At 34.0% G+C, this 13948-nt stretch overlaps 2 protein-coding genes across 4 annotated transcripts; one reads left to right on the forward strand and one right to left on the reverse strand.

Annotated features, from left to right (window-relative positions):
* The first annotated feature begins 153 nt into the window (after positions 1-153).
* Positions 154-3511, forward strand: LOC114423212 (formin-like protein 8). Its single transcript, XM_028389876.1, has 2 exons — positions 154-1723; positions 1826-3511. The coding sequence occupies exons 1-2, from the start codon at positions 570-572 to the stop codon at positions 3042-3044; spliced, it is 2373 nt and encodes a 790-aa protein (XP_028245677.1). The 5' UTR covers positions 154-569; the 3' UTR covers positions 3045-3511.
* Positions 3512-4023: 512 nt separating this feature from the next.
* Positions 4024-9523, reverse strand: LOC114423213 (protein WVD2-like 7). 3 transcript variants are annotated; one of them, XM_028389879.1, is made up of 9 exons: positions 9360-9523; positions 8604-8689; positions 7690-8367; positions 7137-7553; positions 6966-7030; positions 6054-6150; positions 5854-5925; positions 5580-5666; positions 4024-4369 (listed from the first exon to the last, which is right to left on the reverse strand). In XM_028389879.1, the coding sequence occupies exons 3-9, from the start codon at positions 8365-8367 to the stop codon at positions 4340-4342; spliced, it is 1446 nt and encodes a 481-aa protein (XP_028245680.1). In that variant the 5' UTR covers positions 8604-8689; positions 9360-9523; the 3' UTR covers positions 4024-4339. The 3 variants fall into 3 exon arrangements, with proteins under 3 accessions (XP_028245680.1, XP_028245679.1, XP_028245678.1); XM_028389878.1 differs by lacking the exon at positions 9360-9523 and adding an exon at positions 8909-9339; XM_028389877.1 differs by lacking the exon at positions 8604-8689 and having other exon boundaries at positions 9360-9501.
* Positions 9524-13948: the final 4425 nt, after the last annotated feature.

Genomic DNA, 13948 nt, shown 5'->3' on the forward strand with positions numbered 1-13948 from the left:
CCCCTCATAGTCTATAGTTTAATAGGAGTTGTTAGTTCTTAAGCTACACATCACAACCAAGTCAAAATGGTGAAGACTGTACGACAAATTCTTGGCTAAAACAAAACGCATTGAATCAATGATAGCACCACTTCATACGTGTGAGTTGTTGTTGTTGTTGCACTTCACGTTTGACAGAGTAAAACCTTTCCCTTTCGACCCAGCTGCATTGCATGTCCCATTTATTATGACTCACAACACCAACACCGACTCTTCAAATGAAAGTTCCAAATCAACCCTAAAATGAGTTGGTTGAAACTGTCAGCATAAATTATTGTAAATCTCCTGACATTGTCTTCAATTTCCACAAATAAAAAAAAACAACCCTCAACTGCAATTCTGGGAAGGCCAACCAACAAGAATTAACCGCTTCTTCCACTGTTTTGAAACCGTCAGCGAACAAACAAAACCAAGTAGCTTAAGACAAAGTAGAAGAACAAAAAAAAAACTTGCAGTTAACACTTTTCAATGAACAGAAAAAGCAGAAGAGCATATTTGTTTTCAGAATCCTCGTTTGTTCTACATGCCTCATGGCTTTGAATACGATGATACTTCAATCATGGCCTTTTATGAGCCTTGTTTTTGTTTTACTTTTGCACAGTTTGTCAATAACACCAACCTGTCATTGCCAAACCAGCACCAATTCTCCTACTCAAAACATTGAAACTTTCTATCCAAATGGAACTTCAGCCACAGCTCCAGCAACACAACAACCACCACCACCAGTACCAACCGGTAACATAGCGCCTAGCCGCGGTTCATCGAACCGTAACATAGCCACGGCAGTGGCTGCGACTGCAGCTAGCACCATAGTTGTTTGTGGTTTAATTTTCTTTGTGGTTCAAAGGTGCTTGAGGAAGAGAAGGAGAAGGAGAGAGGAGATAAGAAGTAACACTGCTGGTGGTGGTGGTGGTGGTGGAGATACCCGAGTTGTGCCTCAGGGAAATTTGTTTGAGAGAATTGATGGGAATGTGAGAGGGTTGATTGTTGATGAGGATGGTTTGGATGTGATTTATTGGAGAAAGCTTGAAGGGAAGAACTCTAACAAGGATCTTCTGCATAAGGAGGTTGTGAGGAGTTCTAGAAACAACGAAAAAGAAGATGAAAAACATGGTCATGATGAAAATCAAGTGAAGAAATCAAAGTATATCCAAGAGGTTCCTCTTCTTAGAGGGAAATCTTCAACTTCTCACTTGAATGTATCTCCAGAAGAGGATGAGCCTTATAGATTTTCGCCACTTCCTTCTCCTCCTCCTTCTGCTTCTGTTTCTGCTCCTAATTCTTCCAGTGTTCCTGCATCAGTCGGAATTGTTATCAAGGGTGCTCAGAAACCAGATTCTCCAACTCAACCATCAACTCCACCTCCTCCAGTTTCACCATCAACACCATCATCCTCTACTTCTTTTGCAGCGGTTCCAAAAACGAATATTCCTGCTCCGTCGCCTCCCCCTCCTCCGATCCCAGCTAGAAGGAATCCAACACCTCCTCCTCCTCCGCCATCGTCAAAGCCACCGCCTGCTCCCATTGAAATGCAAGCTATTAAGCAAAGAAACTCTTCAGGAAAAGGCATGCTGGAAACTAGCAATGATCAAGTGAAACTGAAGCCTTTGCATTGGGATAAGGTGAATACTAATAATGCTGATCACTCCATGGTTTGGGATAAAGTTGATCGCGGCTCTTTCAGGTAATCCTCATGTGTTAAATTTTGTAAAATAAATGTATATGTTTTGATCATTCAAGTTTAGATTTTACTGATCATCCCAAGCTTTTGAATATAATGTTTCAGAGTTGATCAAGATCTTATGGAAGCTCTCTTCGGTTATGTTGCGACCAACCGAAGATCTCCCAAAGGAAAGAGTCACTCAGCCATTCCTAGCAAGGATGCTTCAGCTCAATCAGCAAAAACTAATTTCCTTCTTGACCCTAGAAAATCACAGAACATTGCTATTGTTTTGAAATCTCTTGCAGTCTCACAAGGCGAAATTCTCGATGCACTCACTGACGGTAAGGGCCTCAATGCAGATACCCTTGAAAAGCTTGCTAGAGTTTCCCCAACAGAAGAAGAGCAATCTCTTATCCTTCAATACAAAGGAGATCCAGCAAGACTTGCAGCAGCTGAATCATTCCTCTTTAGCATCCTTAAAGCTGTTCCGTCGGCTTTCAAGCACTTGAATGCCATGCTATTCAGGTTGAATTATAACTCGGAGATTCAAGAAATCAAGGAATCTCTGCAGACCATTGAACTGGGGTGTAACGAGCTTAAAAGCAAAGGACTCTTTTTGAAGCTTCTTGAAGCAGTTCTTAAGGCAGGAAATCGAATGAATGCAGGAACTGCAAGAGGTAATGCTCAAGCTTTCAATTTGGCTTCTCTAAGGAAGCTCTCTGATGTCAAGAGCACCAACGGAAGAACGACATTACTTCACTTTGTGGTTGAAGAGGTAGTCCGTTTGGAGGGAAAACGGGTTGCTCTTAACCGCAATGGCAGCCTGAGCAGTAGCAGCAGTAGGAGCAGCAGCAACAGCAATGGAAACTATGAGAACAACATTGCTTCAAATGAACTGGTAGAAAGGGAATATGTAACACTAGGATTGCCAATTGTAGGAGGGATCAGTTCTGAGTTATCCAATGTTAAGAAAGCAGCACAAATAGATCATAACAACTTAGTTGGTTCAATCTCAGCCCTCTCAACCCAGTTAGTTGAAATTCAACAACTTGTTTCCTCGTGTGGAAATGGTGAAGGAGGAAATTTTGTGAAAGAAATGGATCATTTTCTTGGAAATGCTGAGGAAGAGTTGAAATTAGTGAGGGAGAAGCAAACAAGTGTGTTTCAGCTTATCAAGAAAACAGCACAGTACTATCAAGGAGGATCTTCAAAAGAGACTGCAGAAAACAATCTTCAATTGTTTGTCATAGTGAAGGATTTTCTGGGAATGGTTGATCAAACTTGCATTGAGATTGCACGTGACATGCAGAAGAGGAAGCCTCCCAAGGCACTTTTTAGATAGTCATCATCACTGGAACATATCACATCAGATAACTCCAAAAATTATTCAACTTATGCAATTGGAATAGGGGGCTAAAGTCCCTTAAATCAGATTTCTGAGAATTGGAGATTTGTTGTTTCATCATTCAAAGTCTGAAGAGTTAAAAGAATGGGCTTCAACTCAAGTCTAGTGTTCCTAAACATTGGATGTTCAGAAATATTGTGGAAGCAAAGCAAGCAGGCTATGCTTTTACAATTCAAAAGCTGAAACCATCTTTATGGCTTTAACATTTTTCCAGTATTAATTAAACGTCCAAATGTACGTGTCAATAGTTCTAAGTAAATTTCAAATCTGATGTATATCATTGTTGGATTCCTTTAGCATGAACTAGAACTTGGTCGTATTCTTCCACCATTTCCTGCTGTATATACTCTATGTAATTTGTAATTTTCGATAAACGAGATTTTATTTAATTTTTTTCCAGATAAGATTCCAAAGTTGACTTCACATAGATCACAGGTCACAAGAGAACAAGTCTAGTGCAAAACAAAAAGTTGACTTCATGAGCCAACGAAAATCATGTCATAAACAATGTTATTTTACTTTTTGCACCAGGAAATTGAATCAGATTGCTACCAACCTCACCAAATCAGATTTGCTGTCAACAACTCCTCTATATGAAACAGTAAATTTGGAATAACCACCCACATCTCCTATATATTCATAAAATAAATTCTAATTCATAATTGCATTTTAGTACATCCAGCAATCCTACACACCTGCACACTCATAAGTCCACGCTGTAGATTTTCTCTTTTAAGTTTATCCATAAAAACAATCAAGAAAACAAAAACACCTGAAACTAAACTCAGATGGAACCAATGTGAGAATTGTGAAGTGTAAAAGTTATTTCTTGTGTAGGTAATCCCCATTTTGTGTTCCCCCCTCTTGGGTCCCAAGAGTATCTCCCTTGATCCCACCCAAAATAAATACAAAGATCTCATAGAATGTAAATGATGCAATTAATTATTAGAAATGCATACATTTCTCATATTAGACATTATAGTTATACAATATTATTTCTCACAAGAAATTTATTATGAATAACTGAAGCTTTAGTCCTTCCTCCTCCTCCTCACATTGTTCATATGCTCCTATAGTCTTATATAACTAGATAATTTTTCCCCTGTTGCAGACTAGAGTCTAAACTAAAATATCATCATAGTGTGACTTGAGTTGTAGCCATAAGCATTTCCTCTGAACATATAGATCTTAGACGCCCACTGATGTATTCAATCCCATCTCTTGATTTTAGGCTACCTCCATTTCTCAATCTTAACATCCCCCTGCACAAGTAGACAAGACAGAATAGCAGTTATTTTAGCAGAGACTTTCTCCAGAGTATGAAAAGATTTAACACGATATGGTTGGTGAACTACAATTTGAATTATTGAGAAAATGCTTCCTTTGCCAAGCTTTATGCTGTTTTTTTTCACTTATTTTTACTGGTAGGTATATTTGAATATAATTATTAATTATTAATATAGTTACAATGAGGGCATATTTTATGAGAGGAAACATCTTATATAAGAGTAAGAGAATTAAATCTAGACCATATAACCATTCATGGAGTGTTAAGATTTAATGTCTAAAACTCACATGACTTTTTAAATGATCATATGACATTAAATTTTGACCGTCCATATTTGGTTATACGGTCCATATTTAATCATTTCACTCTCATAAGATATCTTCATTTGATATGATATATCCTCTAGTTACTGTAGTGATATTTTGAAACTCTCCTAATTAATTTAATCCAAGGGGCTCTAGAGGAATCGACACAAAACATCCCCAAAGAAACATGGATATTATGTTAGGTTTCGCAGCTCATGTAATGGAGCATAATAAATACGATTTTAGAATGGAAAATAGGCTGTAGTCTAAATGACTTATATCAAGGGAAATTTAATCTGAATGGAAAATAACTCCAATGCCTCCCAGATACTCCATTAGATTTTAGATTTGCCATTTGTCACACAATGGCATAGTTTAATTTAAGTATCTGACCCACCTAGGGGGAAAAGACAATTTTTGCTGTACTGAATTTAAGAAAATATAATGGTATTATTAGACAACTTGATGAGAAGGTAAAACATATTACCAAACAAAACATTAATATTCTACAGGTGTAGTCCTTGAAATGATATTAAAATGTGGAACGTGGACCATATGAACTTTCATCATTATCTCTTGTGAGACCCACCACCAACTACTGATCACTATGCTCATTTGGCAGAAAAATAGGTTTGCTTTTTAGAGCAAAATAAGACAGCCAGATTACACTGTTGCTCCCTTACTTTCCTACAATCACCAGACTATTAAGTTGTAGAACACAAGTTGACTTCAAATAAAATTGAAGTATTAAGCATAAAGAAAAAATTCCCAGATAAAGTTTAACAAACTAATATTCATATATGAAAAATTCACTATACTTGGTCTTCACCCTACCTTTTAACCTGGTAATGAGAAAATTTACAGTGCACAGTAGCATACCTTTTCTGGATGACTTTTTGATGCTTTCTGACCCCAGTGAAAAGCTGGCAAGTGTGTGGCTTTGGAAATATGTTTTATCTTTTCCCCCTGTGTCAAGAAAACAATGTTAAGACATGCCGCTTACGTATGTTATATAGCATCAAAAGAGCTCATAACTTATGATAACACCCATTCTATAGAGTTATCATTTGGTTATCTTTAAACAATTATATCTAAATGCACTATAAAATATATTCAGACACACTTAAGCAATGGCAAGAGAAGGAAAGAGTACCTTTGATTTCAGTTGAAGATGCGTTCTTTCTACCTCTTTTGAATTAAATTTTTCATCTATTTTTCTCGGAAACTGATTAAAATACAAAGAAAGAAAGCATATTTTGGTCAGTAAAAATAAAACAGTAGTTTCAAAATCTATGAGAACCCTAGATATCAGGTGCTGGATTGTATAGACATGCAGCAAGAGTCAAGCCACACCTCTTTTCCTTTCTCTGCTTTAACGTCACCTTTTAGGCCGAAAGCAGTTCGAACAGCATTCACACTTCTTCTATCCATACTGTCAACCTTAGGTGACCTATTTAATAATAACGTCAACAGCATCAGCTTACAGGCAATTGAACTCCTTATAAATTCATCAAAATATAGTTTATGGTAAATGTTCTGATAAGGAAGGAAGGAGGGTGGGTGGGTGACAATCAATGGCCTTCTTGAATGAGTATGGTTGATGATTTTCATGTTCTCTCAATCACATAAACCAATTCTCTCCCTTCCCCACTAACAATTCTCCAACCAAGGTTTAATTTGTTCCATATTTTTACTACATTATCAAAGACTCAAAGTTTTACTTAAATAGTCCGAAGAGTGCATAGGTTCAAACTAAGCAATGCAGTCCACAGTCCACACCCCCTTACTTGTGGGGCCTCTAGCAGGATTCCCCTGGACCCATCTTTGTGGACCCTCATTTAGACCGAAAAATTTAAAAAAAAAAAAAAACATATTTTACTTCAACAATATAAATTATGCTATGAAGAATGGTGGAAGGGGAGCCGTGGCATAATGGTTGGAATTGTTGCCTTGTGACCTGAAGGTCACATGTTCCAACAACACTCACATAGTGGGTTCAACTTCTCATATGATGATTAACTATTCGTGCTTCCTCATTTATTCACATGTATTTACTGTTTCCATCATTAACATTCTCTCACCGAAAACCAACAAAAAATTGGTCGCTAATCAGATGATTATTTTAAGCATGCAACCATATTCAAGATCATGTAGAGATTCATTATCAGTATGAAAGAAATTAAAAACAAAGTACCCAAATTACACGGAGGAAATGAAATTGATGCAAATAAGAAACAAATTAATAATGCAGATTCGAAATCTTACTGTCCATCTTCCTTTCTCAAGGTTATAGATGTTGGATTCCTTGACTCTGTCACCTTTGAAGGAACCTGCACCAGAAAAATATAAGCAAATATTCTCAAATGAAAGTCATTTTCTAGTGGTACACATAGCCATTTATCAACAATAAACAGTTATCCATGCTTTTCCAAATACCTTTTCTTTTACCAAAGATTTGTTTTCACCAGAAGTTTTTGGCTGATTGAAATTGTTCTGGAAAGTCTTGAATGCTCGTTTGACTATGTCCTTATCCCCCATTTTCTCCATAATCAAAGATTTCCTCATTGTAGTATGCGAAGCAGGATCAGGTTGGCTTGGAGCCAAGCTAAGGGACATGTGCAAAGATTTATTTGGAACTTTTCTGTTCTCTGAAGTGGAATTAATTTTCCTCCCAGATATGGATGGAGAAATTCCCCTTTTAGTTGAAGAGGCAGATGCCAATGTCTTGGTGGGAGTTGATGTAGGCTTTGAACTTCTAGGGGTAGAAAATTGGGATGCCTTAGGCTTAGAAGTAGATAGCATCGATTTCTTCTTCGCCTTTGTTGCATTGCTTTCTCTGTTCACAGGGGTAACCTGTCCAAAGTAGATGGTGAAAAATAGAATGATGGGAAGCAAAATAACCAAATTTTAAGTGGTGTTAATGATTTAACCACTAAAATTTTCCAATGATCATAAACTTGTTGAATTGAATACAGGAATTAATGCATACCTTCTTAGATACCTTTGGATGATCCAATGTCACATATTTTGCTTCATTTTCTGAAGTCTTTGCAGGCTCATTGTTCACATTGTGTGAAATTTCCTTCACATCTTCAGCTTCAGTGTTAGGACTTTCTTCTTTACTTCCTCCTTGTTCAACGCAGACAACTTCTTCATGTTTATCTATCTGGGAACTACCTAATCTGCTTTCCAGTTCTTCATTCTCTTTCTCTCCCTCAACTGATGAACCTTGATAATCTATTGAAACTGCAACATCCTCCATTAAATTACTCACATCAGTCCTAACAATCTCACCAATTGAATTGGTTTCTTGCTTAACCCCTTCACTAGAACCCTGAGTAGAGGACATATCACATTCTGCATCAGTCCCACAAGTGTTACAACTCAGATCTTCACCATTTTGACGTTGTGATCTAGGAGAATCTTTCTCCATCTGTTTCGCTTGTGCCAGCAATTCGGCTTTCCGAGCCGCAATGTTCTTGTAATGAGCTTCAAAGTAAGCTTTCTTCTGAGCAACTGATCCAGGAGTGGCACACTTCTCAACTTCTTCCAAGTACTTATTTGGGGAGAAAGCAGACCATTTCTCCCAAGACAAGGAATCATTCTCAAATCTACCAAATGAAACAGACACTTGCAAAGCAGGATTGGAAGCTGCTGTCTTCCCCATCTGCTTACACAGCAGAGACAAAAGGAAAAAACAATAAAAAGGCAAGAACAAAAAATTGGGTGCATAAATAAAAGGAGCCAACATAAAGACAATTCACAACAACACCCAAAACACAGGATTTTAACAAGCATAAATTGGGGAAACAATAAATCAGATAGATTTGAAAGAAAAACAATAATAACAATAAAAAGAATCAATCTTTACTCTCAAACAACCTAAAGGACAAATGGGTTTACCTTTTCTTCAAAAATTGATTACAACAACAACAAATTGCTGCTCAGCCAAAAACCCTATATAACCCCCAAAGATACACAGGCATGCCCTGGAAAGAAGCAGCAGTGGGAAAAACAATCATTCTGTGGATCTCAATGGAAATGGAAAGAGGAGTAAAAAAAGGCCACAATGGGACAAAAAGAAGACTTGTAAAAAATTGCAGCAAATGATGAGTAAAGGTATAAGAGGGACATGTGCATGTGGTGTGAGAGTGAGAGAGCACTCATTCTCAGATTCTCTCCTTAACTTCAGTTCCCACCCCACTCACCTTTCCGCAGTAAGGGGCATCATTTATCTGCTTTTTGTACTTTGTGCAAACTCCTAAGTCCTAAATGATAACCCCCAATCATCAAAAGACAAAGCAAGAAAACAAGAGTGATAAAAAGTCCAGGGGTTGTAGATAGATAGATCACACCCACACCACCTGTATCATACTTCAAAAGATCACTTAACTTTTAATGGCATTTAAGTACCACTACTACTCCTTTTCCAGTGAGGGCCAAAGTGGAATGAAGCAGACAGAGTTAAGAGTTAGAGTTCATAAAATAATTGAGAAGGAAGGAAAAGCACAAAAAGAAAAAAGAAAAGACTTCTCAGCAAAAGAATAATTTAATGGGGTTAGCTGGCACAAGTTATGAAGCTTCCACCAAACAAAAAACAAAGTGTGTCCAAACTCCAAACCAAACTTCATTTTCCACTCACTAACTAACTAACCATACCATTACCAATGGACTATGACTTGTGTTGTGTCTCACTGAAGGGTTCAGAGAGAGAGAGCCAAGACGGCAGTGATGATGATGAGATTGAGATTAGATCAACCAATAAGCAATGCATGACATGAAATAGAAGGCAAGGAATTAAGGTCCACGTGAATGCACAGTGTGCTAAGGAGTGTGTGTGGACTGTAGAGGATATATATATATAAGTTTAATGGAATTAGGCTGTACGGTTTTACCAGGTTAGGACAGAAGTTACCTCACAACAAACTAATATAATTTTCACATTCATATTCTTATGAGATAAAAGTTTATTTTTTACCAACAACATCGTTTTCTTGATATGTGGAGGATACATAATACATGTGTCATGGGACGGGTCTGGCTACTAGTATTAATTATCAACCTCACTTGGCTACGTGTGGACCACTACACTATTGGTTTGGTTCACCTATAAGATACATGGGACGTATTTGTAAGGATTAATACATAAACTATTCAATAACTTTGATTTTTTTTAGGAAAATTGTTGAAAATTTTTAAGAGAAAAGGGTTATGCATTTAAAGTATAAAATAATATTATTATATACTCATTCAATTACAATTTATGATATATGATAAGTTTATTAACTTTTTATTAAAATTATCTTAAAGTCATATATACAATTTGTTAATATAATTAATAACATTAAATTTATTGACAATTTGTATTATTTTGTCTAATTAACCTTAAGTTTATTGGACTAATTTTTATATTTTCACTTAATTGCTTTCAGACCTAATTAATTAATGTGTGTTAGTCTTTTTATTGAATTCTTATGAAAGAGATAATGCATTTATCTTTTAAATATATAACACTTATAGTGAATTAATAAAGGATATTTGGATAAATAAAAAAATAATTAATGTTTAAAAGACAATTTGAAAAAAGTCTCATTAAAAGGGATAAATAAAACTGAAAAAATAGTTTTATATTTAGGAACCAAGGGAGTAATTTATATATTGATGTTAAATATATAACACTTATAGTGAAGTAATAAAGGATATTTGGATAAATAAAAAAATAATTAATGTTTAAAAGACAATTTGAAAAAAGTCTCATTAAAAGGACAAATAAAACTGAAAAAATAGTTTTATATTTAGGAACCAAGGGAGTAATTTATATATTGATGTTAAAATTGTCTTTCATGCAATATTTTTTTTTAAAATATGCCATTAACATTAATGGGAGCCTAACCATCTTCTCCAATATTCATAGGATAGAGAAAATGACAATTCAAAGTAGCATTTAGTTAAAGATTAAAATAAATAAGGATATTTTAGTCAATAAATAATTAATGCACAGGAGAGATGAAATAAAGTCTTATAATAAAAAACACAAAAATTTTATGACTATATCTTATAAATAAACACCACATAGTATTTGTAAGGTTTAATACATATCTAGATTCAAGAACTTGTTGATTTTTTATTGTAGGAAACTTGTTGAAAAATCATAAGAGAAAAAAGTTATGTATTGGTTGGGACATATCTAGGAGTGCATCAAATATGAGAATCAATTTTTTTAAATATCTAACTCCTAATAAATAATAAGTTTAACAAAAATATTTATTACCAATTTCATTTATAAAACTAAAGAAATGCTTTATGACTAGAAAAAATTAACTAAATATTAACTTAAAAATTGATTTTTTTCTTATATATTTTCATTTATTCATATTTTTTAATTTACTTTTCCTTTTTTCATATATATATATATATATGGTCCTAAGGGAGAAGGGTTAAGGCCGTGCATGCCCCCTCCTCCTCCCTTAGATCCTTCTATGCTTATTGATAGTGTAAAATAATATTATATATTCACTCAAAGACAATTTATTATGTATGATAAGTTTATTAATTTTTTATAATAACTATCAAAAACTTATATAAATGATAATTTGTGATTAAATGATAATATAAAATTGGTTTAATCGTTAATATATAATCATTAAACTCAATTTTAATAAGAGTTTTAAACTAAAAATATTGTAATCAAATTTTAATCTTATAAAAAAACTTCATTGAATCTCTAAAGTTAATTTATGGTGGCTCGAAACTGAAAAAGAAATGGGGTAGTTTTATTAATTCCAGGACTCAATTATAAAATTTATAAAAATATTAAGAAATTCTGTCAAAAAAATATTAAGAAACCAATTATAATTTTTTTTAGTTTGAAGAACTAACTAAAATTACCTAAATAATTCAGAGACCTCATGATATAGCAAACCTATTTGTAATTGAATTGACCTAGTTCAAATAGAATAGCTCTTATCATTCCCATCACCGAAAAAAAAAAAACATCGTTGAAAACCCAAAAGATTAACACAATGACGTAAGATCAGGTTGAGTGTAAATGAAAATGTCTATTTAGCGAGAGAATGTATATTCAATTTTCATTATGTGTAAAAAAAAATCGATCAACAACAGTCACACACCACAAGTGAAATTAGTTTCTGATGCAGTGAATTAAGATATGTTAGTAGTCTCCTATCCAAGAAAAGAAAAAAAAAGGGTTGCATTGAGAGTGCCGTTACACAAATGGACACCCAATAGTTTTCAAAAAATGTCAAAAATACCCTTTTCGGTTATAAATAACATTTGTTTTTCATTTCTGAAGCACCTTTTTTTTCCGCCAAATCTCACTCCCTTATTGTAAGAGTCTTCCGTTAGCTTACGTTAGGCTCCTTTTCTAAATGTTTTTGGTCTTCAGTGGTGTACGTGCGTTGTTCAGAAGTATACAATGAAGTTGGATCGCTATTCATCGCCGAAGAAGAAGAGGTACGTGAAAATTTTTTAGAAGCATACGGATTGGCAATCCGTATGGTTCATATAGATCAGCAATCCGTATAACCCATACGAATTGTCAATTAGTATGACCATACATATGAGTCATACGGATCAACAATCTGTAGGTTTAAATTTTTTTTAAAATTGTAAATTAAATTTTTTGAATTATATATTTAATTTGTTTTGCAGTGTAATTTTTTTGTAATAGTTTTAGCAATTTTAGAAATTTTGATTTGGTGATATTATTTTATAGTGGTATAGAAAAACTAAAAAAATGTATTTAGTAATTAGATTGGTAAAAAAAATGATAATATATATAAACTTTTAAAAATTGCTAAAACTAACATTAGATTGCTTAAAAATTATTTTAGTAATTAATTGAAAATAATTTAGTAATTAGATTGGTAAAAGTAATATTAGATTGCTAAAACAATTTTGTGTATACATTTAACTGAATTATGTATTTACATGTTTAACTCAATTATGTATTTTAATGTTTATTACAATGATTAATAATTAAACAAATTTGATATTTTATTGAATGATGTATTTATTAGAATTTATATGATATTTATTGAATGATATTTTAATGAAGATATGTAGTAAAAATGTAGTTTGTGGTTATATGATATACAATACATTTTTATTTTATTTTTGTATAGAGTTATATTTGTGTCAACAATAAATGAGGTGATTGTATAATTTTTTTAAGTTGTATTTTTTTTATTATTGAATTTGTTAAAAAAATTTCAAATGGATGAAGAATAGTGGATGTATGATAGTATCATGTCTGAAGAAGTTGATGTGGATGTTGAAAATGAGGAAGATGTTGACGTGAAAGTAGAACATGTTGATTGCTCTGATGCCTTTAATACTTCTCAGGTATTTGTCTAATTTATTGTTGGTACATTAATTATATTACATAAATATTTATTGATCTCAGATCTTTTTTTAATTGTGTTATAGTTGTTTGCTAGTTGTGATGAAGTTTTACATTGGGCTTGATCGGTGGCTCATGACATTGGATTTGTTGTCGTGATAATGAGGTCAGACAACAATACTGGTGTTAGAGGAAGGGCCTCATTTATGTTAATAGCTTGTGAAAGGAATGGTGAGTATAGGCCTAAGAATAATGATTTGGTAAGAACATGCACTGGCAGTAGAAAATGTGAATGCCTATTTAAGTTGTATATGAAGCCAGTTTTGGGAGGAGAAAGACAGACGGTGAAGTTAATTTATGAGGTTCACAACCATTAAATGACAAAGTCATTAATTGGGCATCTATATGCGGGTCGACTGACTAAAGATGAGAAGATTGTTGTTGTTGATATGACGAAGTCCATGGTGAAGCCAATAAATATTCTCTTGCCGTTGAAGGAGCACAATACCAACAGTTATACAACAATCAAACAAATTTACAATGTCAGACATGTTTATTGTTCTTCCATAAGAGGGAGTAACACTGAAATGCAACAGCTCAAGATGCTGGTTGATCGAGATCAATATATTCACTGGCATAGGATGAAGGATGATAATGTTGTACATGACTTGTTCCGGAGTCATCCTGATGCAATAAAATTAACCAATTCTTGTAATTTGATTTTCTTGATTAACAGTACCTACAAAACAAATAGGTACAAACTTTTGTTGCTTGATATTGTTAGTGTTACACCAACAGAAATGACATTCTCCGCTGCTTTTTCTTACTTGGAAGAAGAACGTCTTAATAATGTTGTTTGGGCTCTATAGCGATTTTGGGATCTTTA

The sequence above is a fragment of the Glycine soja genome, chromosome 8 (genome assembly GCF_004193775.1).
Source record: "Glycine soja cultivar W05 chromosome 8, ASM419377v2, whole genome shotgun sequence".
NCBI classification, from domain to species: Eukaryota; Viridiplantae; Streptophyta; class Magnoliopsida; order Fabales; family Fabaceae; genus Glycine; species Glycine soja.

Excerpts from the sequence above, each read along its gene's own strand:
- LOC114423213 (XM_028389877.1), bottom strand. Across the intron at positions 7,554-7,689 it reads ATCCAAAGGTATCTAAGAAG|GTTACCCCTGTGAACAGAGA; the intron begins GTATGCATTAAT and ends TACTTTGGACAG. Across the intron at positions 7,031-7,136 it reads AATCTTTGGTAAAAGAAAAG|GTTCCTTCAAAGGTGACAGA; the intron begins GTATTTGGAAAA and ends TTTCTGGTGCAG.
- LOC114423212 (XM_028389876.1), top strand. The coding sequence starts at position 570 with ATGGCTTTGAATACGATGATACTTCAATCATGGCCTTTTATGAGCCTT. Across the intron at positions 1,724-1,825 it reads GTTGATCGCGGCTCTTTCAG|AGTTGATCAAGATCTTATGG; the intron begins GTAATCCTCATG and ends ATAATGTTTCAG.